Source organism: Peromyscus californicus, unplaced genomic scaffold (assembly GCF_007827085.1).
Source record: "Peromyscus californicus insignis strain IS unplaced genomic scaffold, ASM782708v3 Scaffold_19__1_contigs__length_69161282, whole genome shotgun sequence".
In the NCBI taxonomy this organism is placed as follows: domain Eukaryota; kingdom Metazoa; phylum Chordata; class Mammalia; order Rodentia; family Cricetidae; genus Peromyscus; species Peromyscus californicus.
The window spans coordinates 31,053,662-31,074,776 of NW_026294491.1; the positions used below are offsets into that span (position 1 = coordinate 31,053,662).

The 21,115-nt window shown below is 46.0% G+C and overlaps 1 protein-coding gene across 3 annotated transcripts in view; it reads left to right on the forward strand.

Annotated features, from left to right (window-relative positions):
- Positions 1-21,115, forward strand: part of Fhl2 (four and a half LIM domains 2) — a 151,127-nt gene that overhangs the window by 116,194 nt on the left and 13,818 nt on the right. For all 3 annotated transcript variants that reach the window (XM_052744982.1, XM_052744981.1, XM_052744980.1), the window contains 2 exons: positions 5,941-6,121; positions 17,617-17,791. In XM_052744982.1, coding sequence (XP_052600942.1) covers positions 5,966-6,121; positions 17,617-17,791 — 331 coding nt within the window. In that variant the 5' untranslated portion in view covers positions 5,941-5,965. The remainder of the gene's footprint in view (positions 1-5,940; positions 6,122-17,616; positions 17,792-21,115) is intronic.

Below are 21,115 nucleotides of genomic sequence, written 5' to 3' on the forward strand. Positions count from 1 at the left end.
TCCTGCATCCTGATCCATAGGCAGAGAGAGACAGAGAGAGTCTGGGCTTGGCATGAGCTTTTGAAACCTCAAAGCCTACCCCCAGTGACACAGTTTCTCCAAAAAGGCCACACCTCCTAGTCCTTTGAATCCTTTCAAAGCGTTCTATTCTCTGGTGACTAAGCAGTCAAACATGTGAGCCTATGGGGGCCATTCTTATTCAAACCACCTCACTCACCTACTTGTATGTTTGGAAAGACGGTCTGGAATGTAAAGGGCAGGAGTAGGGATCAGTGGCAGAGTCCTTATCCAACATATGCAAATCCCTGGGTTTGAGCCTTGACCCTAGGTGGAGCGTGTGTGTGTGTGTGTGTGTGTGTGTGTGTGTGTGTGTGTGTGTGTGTGTATGGTGGGGAGGGGGGAACACCACAAACAAAAACTAGACTCTGTCAGCATGGCATCATTCTTAGGAGGCATTGCTCCTATTTTTACATTTTTACTTAGGAGGCATTGTCTCCCCCAGTTTTACATGACAAAGTCATTTCCACGCAGTAAACATTCTCTACTCAGTGCTGTGCAGATTTTGGGAAATGGTGTGTGAAATCTTACTGCTATAGGGAATACCACAGTCAGCAAACCAGGCATACAACTCCTCCTTGCCTTGACCCTTGGCTGTCTTTTTGCCTGAACCTCCCCCTTCCCCGCCCCATCTGCTTACGGTCCATCTTCCTGATGTGTGTATGTCCAGCACTGTTTCTTGGTCCACGGTGTGGCCTTCTGCGCCCTTGCCTGCAGTACACATGACCTGACCATCCTTCTCAGCACAAGTGCCTCCCCTCCAGCCAGCCAGCTCGGTACTGCTGGAGGTCGTTCTTGCTAAAGACTGTGGGGTCTCCACTGAGTTCCTAGCCTGGAGCTTTGGGAATCGACACAGAGCTTTCCTCTATACCACCGGTTCCTCTCTCATCTTTGTCGCCCCAATCCCTTGTCTGACATCCAGTACATAATTCCAGCTTCTCCGATCATTTTTGAGTGAATGAAAGAACAACCAGGTATTCTGTGGGATTTAAAAATGAAAATTTACAGGGAATTTCTAATATAACATGATGGATGTCTTTCCACATGAAGCATGACATAAGGTCCCTCATTAGCAAAAGAGATAACTGTCAGTCTCATAAAAGATGGCTGAAGATGAGTGTGTCACTTTAAATATGCAGGTTTTCAAAAAGAATATCCTGGGGCTGCAGATGTAACTCGATGGCAAGCACATGCTTCTATGTCAAGCCCTTCTTTGTCAATGCCCAGCCTCCAACATAAAAATAAAAAGCATGAATGGGTTTAAAGCCCCCCCCCCCCTGTAACAGTGAGGCAAGCCCCTCTAAGCTCTTGAATTACCTTGGGGATTGTTGATTCTGACACGAGGACATCTATCAAGGTATTGCATATTTTCTCTCAGAGATGGGACCTAGATTTCAATATATACGTATATTTACACACACACACACACACACACACACACACACACACACACACACACACACAGGCATAGGAAGACTATTTGAGGGGAGTAAAGGGACCAGAGAGGAAAAGGGCAAGGGAAATTGGTGCTTGCCAAATATGAGCAAAGATACACATATATGAAAATGTCATAAGTAAGTCTGTTATTGGATCAAAGACCTTAATGTAAGACCAGAGACGGTGGAAGAAAATGCTTCAAAATACAGGCACAGGTAAAGACTTTCTGAATAAAACTCTAGTCACTCTGAAAATGAGGCCAACAGTTGACAAATAGAACCTCATGGAACTGAGAAGCTTCTGCAGAGACAAGACAACAGCTAATCGAGCAAAGCGACAGCATACAGAATGGGATAAAAATCTTCGTCATGCCTCCGACCAAGGATTAACACCTAGAATACACAAATAATTTTTAAAAATCTAAACAACCAGAAATCAAACAATCCAATCGGTAAGAAGACCAGTAAAACGAATAGTCAGCCCGTTCTTAAAAGACTGAAAAAAATGTTCTGCCTCAGTACAGAGAAACACAAATCAAAACTCTGTTGGGATTCCGTCTTACTCCAGTCACAAGGGCAGTCACTAAGACAACAGTTAACAACAAATGCTGGTGAGGGTGTAGACAAAAGGGAAGCCTTATGTATTGCTGGTGCGAGTGTAAACTAGTCCAGCTACTATGGACATCAGTATGGAGGGTCCTCAGAAAACTAAAAATAAATCTCCCATGTGACCTAGTTATGCCACTCTTAGACATTTACCCACAGGACTCCAACTATATATATCACAGAGATGCTTAAACATCAGCACATATATACCTATGTAAAATGTCATTTAACCCAGCACCATGTACAGTGAATTTATACTCTAAAAAAAAAACTATAAAAAGATAAAGATAAGTAAACAAACAAATGATGGTGATACCTGGGGTGAGGAGACCCTGGATTTGATCCTTAACCACCACCCCTGAAATTCAGGAAGTTATTTAGCACCTCCATACTCCTTACTAAATGACCCCCATGGGCTCACGTTTTGAACATTTGCTGTGTTTAAACATTTGGTCCCCAAGTACTGGTGGTGCTGTTTGGGAAGATTATAAAACCTTCAGGAGATGGAGTCTTGTTGGAAGAAGTGGGTCACTGAAGGTTGAGCTTAAAGTTGTTCAAGGTGGTCCCACCCCCTCTTCCCCTTCCCTTTTTCACCTCCCCCACAACCCCCACACCCCGGACTCCTCTCTCTCTCTCTGCTTCCTGGCTGCAAATGCAACATGAGCAGCTAATCTCCCACTCTGACCCACATGCTTCTGCCTCCATGATGAGCTGCTTCCCCTTGAACCATAGGTGAAAATAAACCCTCTCCTGAAAACTGCTTTTTATCCCAGCAACGAAAAAAAAAGTAACTATTAAACTCCTTCATTTTCTAGATTCTAGTTTACATAACATAACGGTGAAGGGGGACACATAAGCACACTTCTAAAATAACGATGGTCTCAAATTCTGGGGTTTTCTTCCTTCTCCAACTAGGGAAGAGCCAACTTGTTAAGAATTATCAGAGATGAATACAAAGATGCCTATGGTTGTCTGTCTCAAGTACTGAAAACCTCTGAAAGACATGTACATCACACAAAATAGGACCTCACATGTTAAGAATCATAGTTACTAAGCTAGTTATAGGTGAAAAATATACATTTTATTTTGAAAAATGATCCACGTTAATCATCAGAAAAGCAGGCTTCTAGTTACTTACTGCTATGGCTCCCTGTTATTAATGTGTATTTTTCTTGGTTTAGTATTAGTATATTCACAGGAATAATTACCAAATCACTGAAGTAAATATCACATATATGTAAGTAAAGTTTTTCAAAAACTAAAAGAGAAATCTATTATTTTGTATGTTTATAAAAATTAATTTGCCCGGTGGTGGTGGTGGTGCACATCCTTAATCCTAGCACTCGGGAGGCAAAGGCAGGGGGACCTTTATGAGTCTGAGGCTAGCCTGGACAAAGTGAATTCCAGGAGAACCAGCGCTGTTACACAGAGAAAGCCTTTCTCGAGAAACCAAATAATGATGATGATGATGATGATGATGATGATGATGATGATGATGATTTAAAGAGAGGACTTCACTATTGTATGTCTTACTATGTCCCTAACTAATGAGAGTAGTTCCTAACTTGCCTTACACTAGTTGGTTGAGGCAGGAAACAGGAGTGGCCTCTTAGAAAATATAAGGAACAAGGTAGGATGAATCCAACCATCATGAGAAAGGATTCCATGGAAATGGGGCCAAAGCATCATCCCTGTTAGACCTCCAGAGCAGAATGCAGCTGCTGCATCATCCCTGCTGGGGACTTGGAGCCAATGATGGTGATGTTTGGCACGGGATGGACTTATACTGTGAATAGATGTAGAATCCCTGTTGATTCTCAGAGGTTACACCCTTAGATATTTTTTTCTCTCTGTACTCGACCTATAGAATCAGATGAGGTGGAAAGCACATGCATCACGACCAGAGTAAGAAGCATGTACCCCTCCCTGGTATCAGATACAGACCTGCTGTTTATGCAGATAGCTGCATAGCTTGCAAGATAGCCTCCTTTCCGCAGAAGGGCTGGTGCTTGTCTAAACTCAGAACCACCTTTCCAGTTAAGATCAGTTGACTTTCTTAGGTGGCTCTCGGGAGAGCCCACGGGAGACTCCTCTTTTTTCCATCATCATTTCTGAATTATGATTTTTCCATCCACAAAATGAGGTCGTTGTTTTAGATGATCTGGGGAGTAGTTTTTCCAGCTTTCACAATCCCCTGATTAATAGTTAGCTCACTCTCCATTGTCCCTCTGTTTGTGTGAACAGAATAGGCAGTGATCTCACTCCACTGCTAACCGTCAAGGTTTAATGGAAAAACATATATGTTGGAAGGCTGACTCCCCCCTGGGATGAAATAAGTGAGCAGACACTTCCAAGGCCAATAACTGAAGACTTAAGGAAAAGCATGAAGTCATCTGCCGGTATAGCTGCTACAGACCCAGATAGCCTAAGAAAAATGGTATTCATATGTCGTCTTTGAAAAAATAACTCAAGCGCTCAAGAGCCTCATCTCGGGATGCTATCACAGGAATGTCCAGACAGTTTTCTTTAACTCTGGGAAGAGCGATTAAGAAGGAAGAAGCTTGCCACATGTATCCAGCTGCGTGTTTTGTGCTCTTGGAAGCAAATTACTCTATAAACACAGACATAGACCAATAACAAAAGCTTATAGTCACTACAACCTTGTGTACACAAGGTATCAAATTAATAGCTGCTATCAAATTTACTGTAATCATAAACCAGACAGCAATGTTGTACTTGCCTCAGAGAGCCAAATTCTGGGAGTTGACCCTCGAATGACTTAAAGTGACTGGAAATTGAGTTGAGTTTGCTTAGAGTTTGTGAAATACTGCTTAGTCACACAGCTAGCTGGTGTGCCTCTTAATGACTGATAAAACTTTTCACTTTTAACATATTAGTTATTGCTAGTTAAAAATCTCCTGGAAAAAAAATCAAGTCTAAAATTTCAGTGTACCAAGGCCTTTGTCCGCACCATTATTCTCAGAGTGGGCTTTTTGTATCCAAACTAGTGCTAACATGATTTTTAGGGATGATAGCTTAAGGTTGGGGGGAGGTGAAAATCAGTCACTTCCTTTCCTCCACCCTACAGAACATCTCTTTCTCTTGACACTGCATACTCATCCTGGAAAAATGCAACATGTCTGGCATGGAGACACATTCCTGTTCCCCCTTTGCAAGGCTTGAGGTGTCTCCTGGAAAGTCATTGAATGTAGTCACTGCATTCCCAACTGTGCGCTAATCCCTGTTCTTGGAACCAAGCCTTCCTCTTTATCCTGCTCTCTGGATACCTGAATAGCTGAAGGAGGGAGACCTTTTCATCCAGGGGAAATGACTCCCTAAAGGAAGTTGGTGGTTTTTTCGTCTATGTTGTATTTCCCAAAGTAGGTACAGGTCAAGGTCAAGACTCTCCTGGCCTCTGACTACAGAATTCCCTGTCAGATACCCTTGCCTTGTACCATCATGCTTTTCTTCCTATTCAAATTTATGAATCATAAAGCAGAGTGCATGGAAAATCTTTTTATAGAGATAGACATATTGTTTCTGTGCCTGTCTTTCTATTTTGAGGGCAGAGAGGTGAGGCAGGGTCAGGCACTGGAAGCCTACCCATAGCGAGGGTAAATTAGAGGTGCTGCTGCTTTTTCTGGAATCCGACATTCGGATCCAGTCAGTAATGACTGCTTGAATGCATGGAGTGCATGGAAACACAAAACTCCTCCAGCTAAAAAAGTGTTTCACTGAAAATAGTGAGCGTTGAACGTCTGTCCGATTCATTGCCTTCGTGGGCAGGGGACGCGGAGGGTTCCTGAGTCTGAAGTGTGGGTTTTTTCCTCCTTTTTCACAGGTGGCTGTAAAGTCAGGGGGTCAACATGACTGAACGCTTTGACTGCCACCATTGCAATGAGTCTCTGTATGGCAAGAAGTACATCTTGAAGGAGGAGAACCCGCACTGTGTGGCCTGCTTCGAGGAGCTCTACGCCAACACGTGTGAGGAGTGTGGCACACCCATTGGCTGCGACTGCAAGGTAGCTGTGTGTTGGCTCTTGACAACTCTCCCTGCCCACCCCCCAGGCCTGCCCAAGACCAAGCAACTTCTTGGCACCCTGGACCTTATCTCCTAGTAGGTTCTGTCTAAGAAAGCCCCCTTTGATGGCCTTGAATTCTTACGAGGCTGGGCAGAGCGGCTTTCTCCACGATCCAGTCTCTGCCCATCAGATGAGAGCCTTGCCAGGCTGTCTGGTTGGTGTTCTAAGTCCACTCTCCCTGTTCTGGTTACTAGGGCCCTTATCTAGCCCCACCCTTCCGGGCAATGGTAAAGCCTTCTCCCGCCCCTGCTGTTTGCCTCTTGGTGACTAACAGGGAACAGGTGCTGCTCAGTAAATATTTAAGGAGTGAATGTATAGATGCATTATCTAGTCAGCCCCCTAGATAAATGGACCCAGAAAAGCAGCAACGTCCTTGGGGTATGATGGGCTCTTTTCCCTTGGGGTAGAAGAATGGGGTTTGTATTTTGCTTATACAACAAAGGAACCAGCAGCTTCCCACAGACAGCACAGCATGGGGCAACAGAAACTTCTTCATTCCTGCTCATTGGCCAGTGATGAAAGGTCACACATAGCCTAACCGGGTCCCACAACGGAGGGTCTGTCTTAGCTTTTTATCTATGTGACAACATACCGGAGACTAACAACTTCTAAGGAAAAGTTTCATTTGCCTCACAGTTTGAGACCTTCCAGTTCTTGGGTGGTTGGCATTGTCATCTTTGGGCAGCAGACCATGGCAGGAGCATGTGACTGAGAAAGCCTCTCCCCTCCTGGTAAGAAATAGGAAAGAGCTAAGGCCCCAATATGTCCCTCAAGGGCACATCCCCAGTGACATCTCCCACCCCAGGCTCCACTTCCTGAAGGTCCTTCCACCTCTTAGCAGCACCAAGCTGGACGCCAAGGCTTCAACACATAGATCTTTAAGGGACATCTCAGACCCCAACTATAGTGGGGTCCATGCAAGATTCTTGATATCTTTACCAGCAAAAACCCTCCTAGAACACACTTGAAAAGTTCTTCCAATGATTGCCACCCCCACAGCCACAGAACTGATTGCAGAATGGGGTCACTTCGGAGTCCCTAAGGAATTCCCTAGGGTCTCAAAGGAAACTTGTGGCCTTGTCCTGTCTAATTTCTGCTATCAGTACTTTATATTCCATTGGGATTGCTTACCACTCTCTTCCGTGACTATAAAAATCAATACGTAACTTCTGACTGACTGACTCAGGCTCTGTCTGTAGTAGAAACATTCAGGCATGTCCAGTGCATGCCCCTTGCTCATTCTTTTATCGTCTGTCTCCTAGAAAAGAGTAGCCAAATGGGTGTGCCGGTAATTTCTGTTGCTAGGCATCGAAGTGTTGAGGAAGGGTTTCCATCGGGGCCAAAAATGAAGGACGTGGACCTGGGCCACTCAAAACCAAGCTGCAGCCAGGTAGCTTCAGCTTCAGAACAGGCGTGCTGCGTGGAGTGTTAGAGGGAACTTACCAGTTGTGTCACACAGATGATAAAAGCGCCCAGAGGTTTGACTACCGCGAGCAAACAGCTGACCTGAGCCATCTCAAATTGCATTTCCTCCCTTCTCCAGTTCTTGCTAGTGTATGCCGTGTTCCAGGTGGTAAGTGTTTTACTCAGCTTCCCATCGTGGTAGCACAGATCATTAACTTAGAGAGAGTCATTTAGGCTCCTAGCTTTTAGAGGGGTCCCTCCACCATTGGATGGGCACAGCACTTTTGTTGAGGCCTGTGCCAAGGCGACCCATCATGGTAGATGCACATGGAAAAACAAAACTGCTTACTCTGTAACCTGAGAAACAAAGTGGGAAGGAGGCAGGAGCCAGGGTCTCACAACCCCCTTTTCAGGGCACACCCCCAACCGTGTAAGGCCCTCTCTATCTTCTAAAGGTTCCACGGCCTCCCAATAGCTCCTGGTTGGGAACTAAACCTTTACTACATAGGACTTTAGAGGAAACCTGAGATCCAGACAGTAGCAATCTCTCCAATTATTTAATAGGTCAAGCATTAGAGCTCAGCTGCCAGACAGTCTCATGCCTTTCTGTTGAGTTTCAACCAGCTACTTGACCCCTCTGTGCTCCTGTCCACATCTGTAAAATGGAAAATCAGGTGTCTGCTGAGTGGGGTTATGGTGATAAGTGTCCTTACACAGTCTCCACCGTGAATGGCAGCTGCCATGTTGTAAGCCCCATGCTTCCACTTTCTCGCTAATTCCTTTTCCATTCTTTCTGTAATGCTCTCACTAACACACGCCTCTCAGAAACCTCGCCCTCTCTATCCATTTTCGTGATGAACGTATCAGTAAAAATGTCAGTGTGGAAGACAAACCCGTAGACTGAGACACAAAGAAGCGTTTTATAAAAACCGCATCTGGGGAAGAAAGAGTTAAGTTGGTGAGAGGTCTACATAGTGTTCTGATGATGAATGCCAGTGTAAAGGAAATATCGTGCATATCTGGGGCTAGTCATCCCTGACCGGTGGCCGAAGTAAAAACAAGAGTCACTTATCATTTCTCCAGAGTGATTTCATGGAAAGACCCCAAAAGTCAGTCTTCCTTCCAAAGACATTTTATGCACAAATAAACAAGAGTTTCTCCGAGGGGCCAAAGTCAACAAGCCTGCGGAAGGGGTCAAAAGCTAGTGTGCTGAACTTTTCAACTCACACCAGCAACTGGAGATGAGTGCGTGTGGGTCCTGCCCTGGGATTTTCCTCACTTGGGAACCAAGAGCCGTTGGGTTGAAGAGAGACTTTTGCACGGGAGGATTTACACTGTTTGCTGTGGATTTCTTGAATGCCAACTGTCGTCGTCTAGTTGACTTTGTGGAGGAAGTAGTGACCAAAAAAAAAAAAAAAAGAAAAAAAAGTGTTTCTGTTACATCAGGAAGTAAAGTAAAAAGTTGCAGCAGGAGGTGGGGTGCTTGACTGAGCTAATGGCCACTCAATCTTCTGTCTTCTTAAAGCAGTCCAGCCTCCACGGATGGCACTCAGCTCCCTGGAAGACACGCTTACGTGTAAAATTTTAAGATATACTCGCGCCTCTGGGAATTGGGCTAATTTTGAGGTACTGATTAAATTTTAAATGAGATAGATGAGTTTTGAGACCCCGCCCCTGTGGCCGGTATACATCTTTTTATTTGATTGTCCCGGGCAGCCACCTCGCTCTCTTCCTCTTCCCCATTCAGCCTGTTGATACCCAAGGCAAGGAGATCATTGATTCTGACAACCGGTGGAAGAGTTGAGAAGTCACAACACAGATGCCATTTTACTGTCCTGCAACACTACGTCCCTCTTCATTTTTCTTGGATACCTATAGACAGCAGCACACACACACACACACACAAATTGTACTGATTATAGGGTTTATTTTATCAACCTGAGTTCTGACCCTCAGAAAGTAAAGAGAAACAGAGCACTATGCATCTGAAAAATTAATGCCCTTCACAAAGGGCCTCAGACTGAGCAGACTGAAGATTCCATGCATGTCTTTGCCGCCAGGTCCTGACGCTGGGCAGGCTGTCATACCCAGGTGTACCTTGAGGGGGCGCTGTGACGAGCGCAGTAATAGTCATGAAAAGATGCCTGTAGAAGGATGCCAGCAGCCAAGACTAACCCTAAAACTTAGCACCTGCTGTGTAGTTACTTGGCCCTGGCACTTGGAAATTACTCTGTTGCATTATCTAAACCCCTCTAGGGCCCTCCCACTGATAAGGACGTTTTCATCCCATCATATGTAGAAGCCTCTGAGGCTTAGAAGAGTTGAAGGTCTTCCTGAGGGTTGGGATTAGGAAGCAGTAGTCATGGAAGGTTCCTAACCAACAAGCTATATGCTCCCTGTCCATCTGCACACAGCCTTGGCCATGGTCTTCAGGTCACATACGGTCTCTCAGTGGTCAGTCTTGTGAATAAGGGGTGTTTGCCTGACCTCTGCCAACTGTCTCCCTTGATGGAAAAGGTCCTTGGTTTTCTCCTGTCCAGTAGCAATAAGTATGCTGCAGAAATGGTGCCGGATTTGTTCTCTAGTTCCTGTCCAGCCTCCTGGTGTTACTGAGGCAGACTCACTGAATCCCCTGTCCCTGTCCACCACAGTATGCCAGTCACTGAAATAGTGAGCTTCCTAGTAGAGTTTATTCCACAAGCCTGTGGAGATGTAAGAGGAAGTTTCAGGTCCACTCCCCAGGACAAGGTTAGTATATGTATGGGTTAAACATGGAATAGACGATTATATCCAACTTCCTCACCTGTGGACATCAAGGCCCATACTCAGGTGTTATCTCTACCTAACTAAAAGCTAATAATGACAGCAGGTGTGGCCTGGAGGGTTGATTCAGGAACTCCAACCACATTCATGGGCTTCTTATTGACTTTACTAGTCAATTAGGAGGGAAACATTGAAGTAATAATGGAATTAGTCCAAATTCTTCCCTTCAGAATGCAGTTTCTCACTTAATGTGGGAAGGTTTTTAAACAGAAACTCTAGGAGATCCTTGTTTGGGGACTGCATGTGTGAGCTCTTAGGTAGACTCTGGTTCTCATGTACCCAGGGGAGATCGAGATGCTCCTATTATGTTTTAGAAAGTTCTTGCGCACCAGTAGAGTAGGGAGCTGTTAGGAAGAGGACATTCTTCCTGTCAGCATGATGCAGGCCTTGCCTGCAGCCTTTCTGGACCCTTCTCTGCTAAGCATGCTACTCCATTCTTTCTTTCATGGCCTCTTACAAACTTGATGCTTACCCTTTGGAATGATTTTCAAGTTTTTTTTTTCTTTCGAAAATATGAGATTTTGTGTTGGGTGTGGTAGTTCATGCCTTTAATTCCCAATACTCCAGAGGCAAAGGCAGGTGGATTTCTGCGAGATCAAAGTTTTACATAGCAAATTCTAGGCCAGCCACGACCACCCTGTCTACAAAATAATAATAACAATACATTTTTTAAAATGTATCAAGTCAGTACTCTCCAAATTAGGATGCTTAAGTTCATTTTATTATTATTGTTATTATTATTACTATATTATTATTATTACTACTTTGTGCTTGTGTGTGTGAATGTAGGCATGTGTGGGTCACTGTGTGTTTGTGTAGGGGTTAGTTGACAACTCTTCAGGGAGTCAGTTTTCTTCTGACTTACGGGACCCAGGGATCAGGGCCGTACACCAGCTCCTCTATCAGATGAACCATTGGCCTGATTTCTCAGGTTGTAACGAGCAAACCACCTTTATAGATTTTCCATGTAGAATCTGCCCACAGACTTTGTAATGAGCACAGGCATCACGGGTATAGTAATCCTACTTGTCCCCCGGGTGCATGCCAGGATTCCTGATGGGCACCTGAGGTTGTGATTTGTACAAGCCCTACAGTCAGCATGATAGCATGTCACTGCTGAGAGCTGCATAATCAGTGTGACAAAAGAAGATTCATGCCCCATCTGGGACAACGTGAAATGTCTTGAGATTTTGTCACGCTCCTCAGAATGTGTTGCAACTTAAAACTTAAGAATCGTTTATTTCTGGAGAGTCGCATTAATAATTTTATATTGTGGTTGGCTTAGGTATCTGAAAGTATGGACAGTAAAACTGTAGTAAAGGGTGAGTATTGGATTTATTTGGACAATCTTTAAAATAAACACTGTATTTAAAGGAAATTTAATAAATCAGGGCCTTCAGGGTGATGAATAAAGCTGACTGACTGGGTTCTGTCAGAAAGACCTGGAAGCTCAAGAAGGTCCGACAGCATCCTTCAATGGCATGCTCAAGGCAGGACCCTGGAGCAGCTCTGCCTGGGCTTATGCCTGGTTCCATCTTCAACAAGCTCTGGGACAGGAACCAGCTCTGCCGCCTCTGAGCCTCCATTTCCATATCTGTCAAATGAGGCTGCTTATCTCACGGAACTCTCTCCAGTGCTGGGATGAGCACAGGGCTTCATGCATGCTAAGCCAGTTCCAGCTGCCCCGCCCCTTAGCAACTAAGTGTTGTCATTATCAACGCTCGTGATGCAGTGTGGTCCTTGGTATCTGGAAGAGACTTGGTGCAGGGTCTCTTAGTAAAAAAATATGAAGATCAAGTCTCTTATAGAGAATAGTATACCATTTCCATGTAACTACACACAGTCTCCAGCATTCTGTAAACTCTCCCTAGGCTACTTGTGATACCCACAGCGGTATAGACACTATGTAAAGAATTGTCGTGTTGTTTTGTTTAGGGAATATTAGCCCCTCAAAGTGTGCATGTTCAATACAGATGAGGTTTTAGTTTCAAATCTTTTCTGTCTGTGGTTAATTGAACCTAAGGATTCAGAATCTGTGGATATTAGATTCATTTGTACAAAACAATATAGAAAAAAAAATGAACTAGCCAACACTGGCATGGGGCTAATCATGAAAACTAAAGCTCTGCTTGAAGCTGTGAATCTGAGGAATGGAAAGATCACTTGGCACTGGGCCTTCATGATGAATATTAGCCATGTAGTGTCAAGCATTGGTCAGCTCTGACCTATCTATCATCTCAGTTTTTGAGTGGCATTTTTGAACTGTCTCTGAGCCCCCAGGGAATCCTGGGACTAAGACCTTGTCTCCCACTAAGACTCAAGACACTGACACCAAACAGGCCTGGGAACTACTCTGTGCTCTGAAACAAGTGACATGCGCAGTCTCAGTCACCATCTTCTCACCACTTCCTGATTAGCACAGGAAGCAGTGAGATTCCCCAGGAAGATGTGACCGTATCATCAAGTGATCTCAGAGCACAGCCTGAGAACCCCAGGAAGAGCCCGGTGGCCTAATAAGTGATGTACGGCTTTGCATGAGTGAGTCTGAAAGAATTGCCTGACGTTGTTCTGTGTTGGCCAGAACTTTCACGGGCAGGTGAGATGTCGGCCGAACCTGCTGCTGAGCCACATTTTGCCAGAGAGGAGAGAGATGGATGGAGGTATAAAAGGGTAGGGCCGGAGCAAGCCAAGGCTGGGTGAGCATGTTGGGATCTATTTGGAAAGAGCTGACGCTGACGTACCACCTAAAAACAAACAAAAACGGAAACAGAGTTTAGTTTGTTGAATCAGTGACGGTAGAGATCTGGGGGTGTGGGTTGGGGGATGCTGGAGGAAACATAGCTTTGTGCATCCTTGCGTCAAATCTGCTCATGCAGAAGCATAAAGCTTTATCTCATAGGGTTATTGTATAGCTTGAAATAGGCAAGATGAATTTAGAAACATATTTTTAGAGTATAAGGACCAAGGAAATTTTATAAGCACTATACAAAATTAGAGTTCCGGAATTCTTCCTGTGGGAGCTTTTAAGATGTTAAAATTTTTTAATGGGGTGTGGTGTCTCATGCCTGGAACCCTCGCACTTGGGAGGCTAAGAAACGAGAATACTGAGTTTGAGTCTTGGCCTCCACAGTAAGCTCAAAAAAACAAAACAAACAAACAAAAAAAAAAAACCACAAAACGAAAAACCAAGAGGACACAAGAAAGAAATAAATTCTGATTTTCGTTGCCATCTTCGTGTGGAAATTTAGTACCAGTGAGTGATGCTCAGGTCACCACTTCTATGACTGACTTTGAACTGGCGTTCACTGAGCAGTCCCTTCGCAGCAGAAACGGCCACAAGCACTTTACATGTATTAAGGCATTCTCCTGTCACAGCCAACAGCAGGCACCGTCCTCCTGGCTTTCCAGGGAGGAGTCTGAGGTTGAGAGGCTCAGGGCTTGCCCTCAGCCATGCCCCTGGTGTGTGGAGGATTGAGGGTCTGGCCCTTGGGCTCCTTAGTTGTTGAGTCTCCTGCTTCTGGGAGTACCCGGCTCATAATAATACTCACCAGGTAAAGTGTGTGACACCAGGCTCTCCTACTGCCCGCACATATCACATGCTCTGATGCTGAGACAGAAAGGTCATCACCATCTCCAGCGGGAAGAGGGGAAGGACCAGTTCTAATCCTCCTACCCACCCATCCAGGACCTGCCAGCAACGGTTGTGCAACCCTATTTAGTGGCGTTTTTCTTTCTGGTCCATTACTGAATTTAGGAAGATAGTCAGAGGTTGATATTTACCTTCAGAGAAAACTTTTCTGTCAGAAAGGGCTAAGAATGATTAATATGCACCATGCTGTTTATGGTGAGTGTGTGTGTTCGTGCATATGCACTCGAGGGCATGCGCAAGAGAGGTCGGTGAGTTAGGAAAGCCTCAGGAAATGTGCACCAAGAGCCCTGGACCTGGGAAGGCAGCTGGGAGTGCTCTGTCCAACTCTTGATAGGCCTCCTGTGATCTCTGTATGCCTGACTTGGCTCTCTGAGTGGGATGGGATGTTTGTTTGTTTGTTTGTCTCCACTCTTCAGCAGCCTGAAAGGAAGAGCACCATTCGGTGGAGGCAAAAGGTGAACTGTTGCAGCCAGAAGCAGGCACTTTCCTTCTGGTTTGTGGCTGAGAATTGGGGTGTCCCATCAGGAGTAAGTCAAGTCAGTAGAGGCTTTAGCCTTGGGCAAGTCTGAAGCCCTACGCTGATGCTTCCATCTAAAGGACATGACAGTCAGTGCTCATGTTTAAGGTAATACTTACGAGTGTCACGTGACTATCAGCAAGACGGTCTTTAACTGCTGTGTTTTCCTGGCAGAAATGTTCACTGTGGAAAGAAAAATGAGTTTTAGAGCACTCAGCTAGCTTTTCTGCAAATATCTCATAACACCAATGCAGAGGACTCTGTCCTTCTAGGGACTCGCTAACCTGGATGGGGACTGGTGACATCTGGTGGCTTCACTTTCATAATGGAGTTCTTATGGTTTTCCCCCTCTGTTTTTGCCATTTCTGAGGGTTACCCCAAAATACAAATTTCCTGGATCCTTTTAGGTGTTTTGAGTGAGATGCCCCCTTTGAGTCTGAGGCTGTTTGGGAAGGATTGGGGGGTGTGGCCTTGGTGGAAGAACTGTGTCACTGAGGGCCAGTTTAGGGTTTCAGAAGCCTTTGTCATCTCCAATGCACCGCACACTCTCTGCCTGCTACTTGCCGTTCTGAGATGTGAGAACTCAGCTCTCCTCGTCACCATGATTTTGCTCCACCATCAAGGATTCTAACCCACTAAAACTTTCAGCCCAATTAAATACTTCTTTTATAAGTTACCTTGGTCATGGTGTTTTGTCCCTGTGAGAAGCAACTAACAAAACTGTCGCTTTTCTGCTCACCAATAAAAAGTGACAGTGTGTGTGTGTAGTGCCTGAACCCTAGCAGGGTCGCCCCGCCCCGTAACCATAGCCCACCTTAAAATAGAGGCTTCTGACTTCGCTCCCTCACTTCTGTCCAGCGGTGACCTATCGTGGAAAGCAGTCTGCAGCCTTTCTGCCCAAAGCCCTCCTTGGTCGGGCGACCTATCACAGAGGAAGGCCAGCGAACTTCTGAAAAAGCAGCCTTCCACTGAACTGTCCCCACAGCTTTGCGTTAGGATTTGAGCCCAAGGCCTGATTTGAGTACATGTCAGTTGTGTGACTGGGGGCAAGCTGAGGAATGTCTCTGAGCTTCAGTGCTAACTACGTTCTAGACCTAGGTAGGATTGCGAGCGTACGACACAGTCCCAATTATCGTCATTGATAGTGCAGATTTCTGTGGCTTTTTTTTTTTGCGTCTGTTTTATATTCTCTGCTATTTGGACCCCGATGGGTTTCATTTTGAAGAAATGAAATGCGGTATATGCATGGAGAGAATACCCATGTTATATCCAATCCCAAAATATATATCATATCATGTTATCATATATATAATGTATATATATATAAAATGATAACATATGCATTGTATTAGCTTAGCAGTTTGTAGTGAGTTAACACACAGACACGTGGGTTCAAATGAAAGCAGTTTAATACTTTATTTCGCTTAAAATGAACAACTAAGTACATGTGCTCTCCCCCTGCCAAAAAACATTCTAAAAATATTTAAGTATTAAACCTGCAAAAGACAGGTTAGGCCTCTGCTCCTTACTCCCTGCTCTCATCATTCATAGGCTTACGGGAGACCAGCATGTTGGTGAGACGTCTCCCTGGTCCCCTTCCTCAAAAGATCAACCCTCGGACACTCAGGGATCTGAGGGAGGAGAGAGAGAAAGAGAGAGAGAGAGAGAGAGAGAGAGAGAGAGAGAGAGAGAGAGAGAGAGAGAGAGAGAGAGGGAGGGAGGGAGGGAGAGAATGGTTCTAGTTTGGTTTCATTTCTGAGTTTAGGTTGGGGGTGATTAGGACTTTCTGATCAAGTCCAAGAGATATATGTTAATACCTCCCCCCCTCCCGCCCCGTATCTCTCTAAGCTTGACCTGGGTGTAGCTCACAGGGCTTGGGATGTTTGCTCTTGAAGTCCTCTGCTTGAGCCTTGTTATGGGTGCTCAGGAGAGTTTCAGCTGGAAGTCAGCCCAGAAAACGAGGTGCCTTCATATTCTGTTTCTATCTATTTGGTGGTGTGGGTCAGGGTTGCAATGGCAGGCACAGAGACGTTCTAACGTGAAGCTGGGCATGAAAGGACTGTCACTTCGCTCCATGTTGGAGCTTTCAAAATACTAGGGGAGACGTAGACACGTGTTTTTTGTTTTGTTTTGTTTTTTCTCATTCTTCATGCAAGGTCAGGATGCTAGGGGAGACGTAGACACGGTTCCCCCCCACACACACATTCTTCAAGCAAGGTCAGGGGCAGCACAGAGCCGACAGGATTCCTCCCCTGGACTCTTTGGTCCTCGTTACCATTTACTAAGGCCTCTGCCTCTATCTTTCCAAGGCCTCCCGCGCAGGCGTATTGTTGACATCTGCAACACAGGCAGCCCAGTGCAAACCCTCATCTCTGCCTCTCAGAGGCAGTCCAGAGCACACCCACCCACCTCCGTGCCCACCCCCCGTCTTCCCCTCCCTGTGCCCTTCTCCTTCCATCACCACAACCTGACTCTCACTGCCTATATAGCCTTCAGGTTGCACAGAACTCCATGCTGGCAGGAACATATCCTGATCCACCCGGACGTGAACTTTCTCACCCTGGGCCTGGCCTGGCCCGCAGTGACATGAAGCTCTGACAGACACCCTGTCTCTTGTCTCTCCTGTCCCATAGCTATCCACACGGATGCTCTTTCTCTTCCCTGATTCCCTTCCCAACTGGGGGCCCAGGATCCTGCCCTGGAGTCTGAATGCCCCAACACCCCGGGTCTCTCTGCCGTGCGTGTGACCACAGTGGCCCATCTTCTGAATATACTTTTTACAGGAAGTACATGTTTTTTTCAAAAGCCACCCTCCTTCCTCCCTGTCCATCTTTACACACGCGCGCGCGCGCGCACACACACACACACACACGTACATGTGTACTCCGGCAATGTAGCGCACCAAGGCTCCCAGGCTCCAGCCGACCGGGGTCCGTGTTTATCCCGAGAGTTTCTCTGTGGCCCCCATGCTAAGATGAGTTAGGCAGCAGCGCCACCTCTCCTGTCTCGCCTCTCTGACTCTTGGTGTGTCTGGCTCTCCAGGACTTGTCCTACAAGGACCGGCACTGGCATGAAGGCTGCTTCCACTGCTCCAAGTGCGGGAGCTCGCTGGTGGACAAGCCCTTCGCCGCCAAGGAGGAGCAGCTGCTGTGCACCGACTGCTATTCCAACGAGTACTCGTCCAAGTGCCAGGAATGCAAGAAGACCATCATGCCAGGTCAGAACACGCGCCTCCCGCATGCGCACACAGCTCAAGAGGCGCTGAGCCAGTCCAGGGATAGGCTGGGGGCTGGGACTCCCCCTCGGCCGTAGACACTGGTGGGGCTACTTCAGTGCTGGCCCCTGAACTACAAGATGTATGTAGTGACCTAAGATGTGTGTGGGGGGGGTGGTAACCTCTCATCCCAGCTGGTGGATCTCTGAGTTGGAGGCCAGCCTGGTCTGCAGAGCGAGCTACAGGACGGCCAGGGCTACACAGAGACACCTTGTCTCAAAAGATGGGAGAAAAAAGATGGAGGGGTTGGGGGAGGGATGAGGTGTATCATTCAGAGGAGTGGGATCTCTAAGTGGAACTTAAGTTCAGTCACCCCCTTGGTGTTTTCTGGGATTAGGTCCAGCTACCCAAACCCACAGATTCTCAAGCTCCCCTATGCAAATTGCCTAATGCTGGTAATAGAACATCTTCCCATGTATTTTAAATAATTTTCAAGTGCTATACGAACACCATTTTACTGTGCCGTATGGAAAATAATAACAGGAGAAGTCTGTATAAGTTCTCTAAGGAAACATTTGTTTTCTTTGGGGAGTTTTTTTTGTTGTTGTTTGTTTTGGTTTTTGGAGACAGGGTTTCTCGGTGTAGTTTTGGTGCCTGTCCTGGATCTCACTCTGTAGACCAGGCTGGCGTCGAACTCACAGAGATCCGCCTGCCTCTGCCTCCTCAGTGCTGGGATTAAAGGGTGCGACACCACTGCCCGGCTGTCTTTGGGAATTCTTGATCTGCAGTTAGCTGTCCATGGCTAGAGAGAACGGGCCAGTAAAAGAACGCCAGGCATTCCCTGGAAATACATCCCCTCCTCTGCCTCACTTTTCCCAGTACCTGTGTTTTCTCATTCTGCCCTGCTTGCTGAATTTGTGCTCAGCTATTTCAGCAACTATGACTTGTGTGCTGGTGTGTCAGGACTGGTCAAGAGCTACATGTTGCTTAGCTGGGGCCTGAGAGCTGATTCCTCTGCCTGGCCTCATGGAGTTCGGTCCTAGATAGACAGACATCAAAAAAGGACAGAAGCACAATTGGATTAAGAACTAGACATAATGATAAGGTAGTGTCTGTTTTTTTTCACCTGGACGATATGGTGTCTCCCCGCCCCCCTCTCTCAACTTTTGGTTTTGTGTAGGAAAAAGGAATCTTTACTTTAAAAATTGAGTGAACAAGCCAGGTATAATGGTCCGTGCCTTTAATCCCAGCATACCGGAGGGAGAGGCAGGCAGATCTCTGTGAGTTTGAGACCTGCCAACGTAAGCTGATGAAAATATATGGAGGACTGGTGTAACTTGGTGGTAGAGTGCTGGTGAACATGTGGGTTTGATTATCCTCACTGCAAAAATATACACAGATATGCATATGCAACTATGGGATTTACGGAGCAAATCCAAATCTTATCATGCACATGATGTGAAAATGGGCATTAGAGTAGCTCAGAGAACCTGGCCTAGGATTCTGATGTCACTTGACTTAGAAAAGGTGGTACAGGCATAGGTGGTAGATTCAGGGGTCACCGTGAGGAAGAGCCTTCGCATGACCTATTAAAGGCTGTCCAGATTCAAGTTGCCTGGGTCAGCCAATAAAAATACAGGTCTTCACTTACGTCTAAGAGCCAGGTAGCTTTCAGCATGTGTCATACATGGCTACTGACTAGCTACACAAAGCCGGCAGAGAGTTTCCATCCATGGGAGTGTCTTTAGGAAGTGTATGCCCTCTCTGAAGGTGAGGTAGGCAGATGCACCTGTAAGCAGACCACTTGGATTCAGCGGGGATAGCAAGATGACTGAGGACAGAGACATCTGTGAGCAGATGGAATTCAGGGAAATGTTACTTGGGGTATGTGGGCTCTGAACTCTTTTTGTGGGGAAGGTAGACAGAGCCTGTGCAGACCGTGGTCCAAGCAAGGCCATCAGGCGTCCTCTAGTGGACAAACTGGGTATAGACAGCGAATGCAAATGGTTCACAAGGCAGTCTGTTCATACAGTCCTAAACCTGGCCAGTCGGGAAGCTGAGGCAGCCTGGGCCAGACTGCCAGATTCTATGTAAGATAACTAAATAATTTAGAGTGACAAGACATCTTTTTTGGAATCCTTTAATTATAGGGAGGTTTAGGATCAAAGGGAAGCAGACACATTAAGACACTTTAGAATCACCAGCTGTATCCACTCTGTGGCCCACAGACTTTGTGTCCCAGGATAGCCATGAATGCCAGCCAACACATTTGTAGATCACAATATCGTATTGCGTGTCATCTGGTTGCACATCCCTGAGACCACGGTAATATTAAGTAACTGCCAAAATGTGTATGAGGTTTTAAAAAGTGAATTAATCTTGGAATTCTGAGTCTTAAAGTACATATTGAGAAAGCATTCGCACTTAAGATTTTTAAGTTAAAATTTCTTCATGTGTTAGCTATTTTAGCACTTAAAATATTTCATTATTCATAACACCTATAATTTTAACTTATTTTTGCTGCTACTGTTCGGTAGTTCATTTTCCTGGGACCGTTCAGGGACCACCCTTACAGCAGTCGCTCACAGGAAGGAAGAGCTCTGATTGGCCACTGGGATCCAGTGTGTCTCCAGGCTCCAATTCTCAGCCCCAGTAACCCACTTCCACAGATGGGTAGTGCTCCCCCACGTGGCAGGGCCATGGTGAGCTCTTCACGGGGACTCGCATTTTGTTGGAAAGATGTTGTCGCCCTTTATTTCTGTCCTGACCGCCCTACCTCAGATTCGATAACCATTTTTTACCAAGGAGAAAAGTACCACGAGTCTCAGAAGCAGTTAATTCCCACACCATCTTCTCCAGGGTTTCTCCCTGGGTCTTTCCAACCTTGCCTACACTGCTGTGACGGGAGCGTAGATGATCTGGCTGTTCAGTGCTGACTACAAGAGCTCTCCTCAGTGAATGTGTCTTCACATGCTGAAACATGCTACACAATCTGGAAGAGCCCAGCCAGCCTTGGCTAATCAGCGAGCCTAAAGTCCCCACGAGAAAAACTGACTTCTGAGGGACAACACCTGAGGTTGACCTCTGACCTCTACACATATGTGCCACGTTCCCCATCCATCCTGTGAGCACGCCCCCCCCCACCACACACACACAGACACACACACAGGAGGGGATATGGGAGGGTTCAATTTGAGTCAATAGTTTTGAGTTTGTAGTTTCAACTTTAAAATCCAAAGTGACCAACGGAATAATTCTGTGCCATTTGGTAGCCAGGTCTCATCAATGTGTGAAGAACATGATGCTTAGAGACAATTTAGAGCCAGC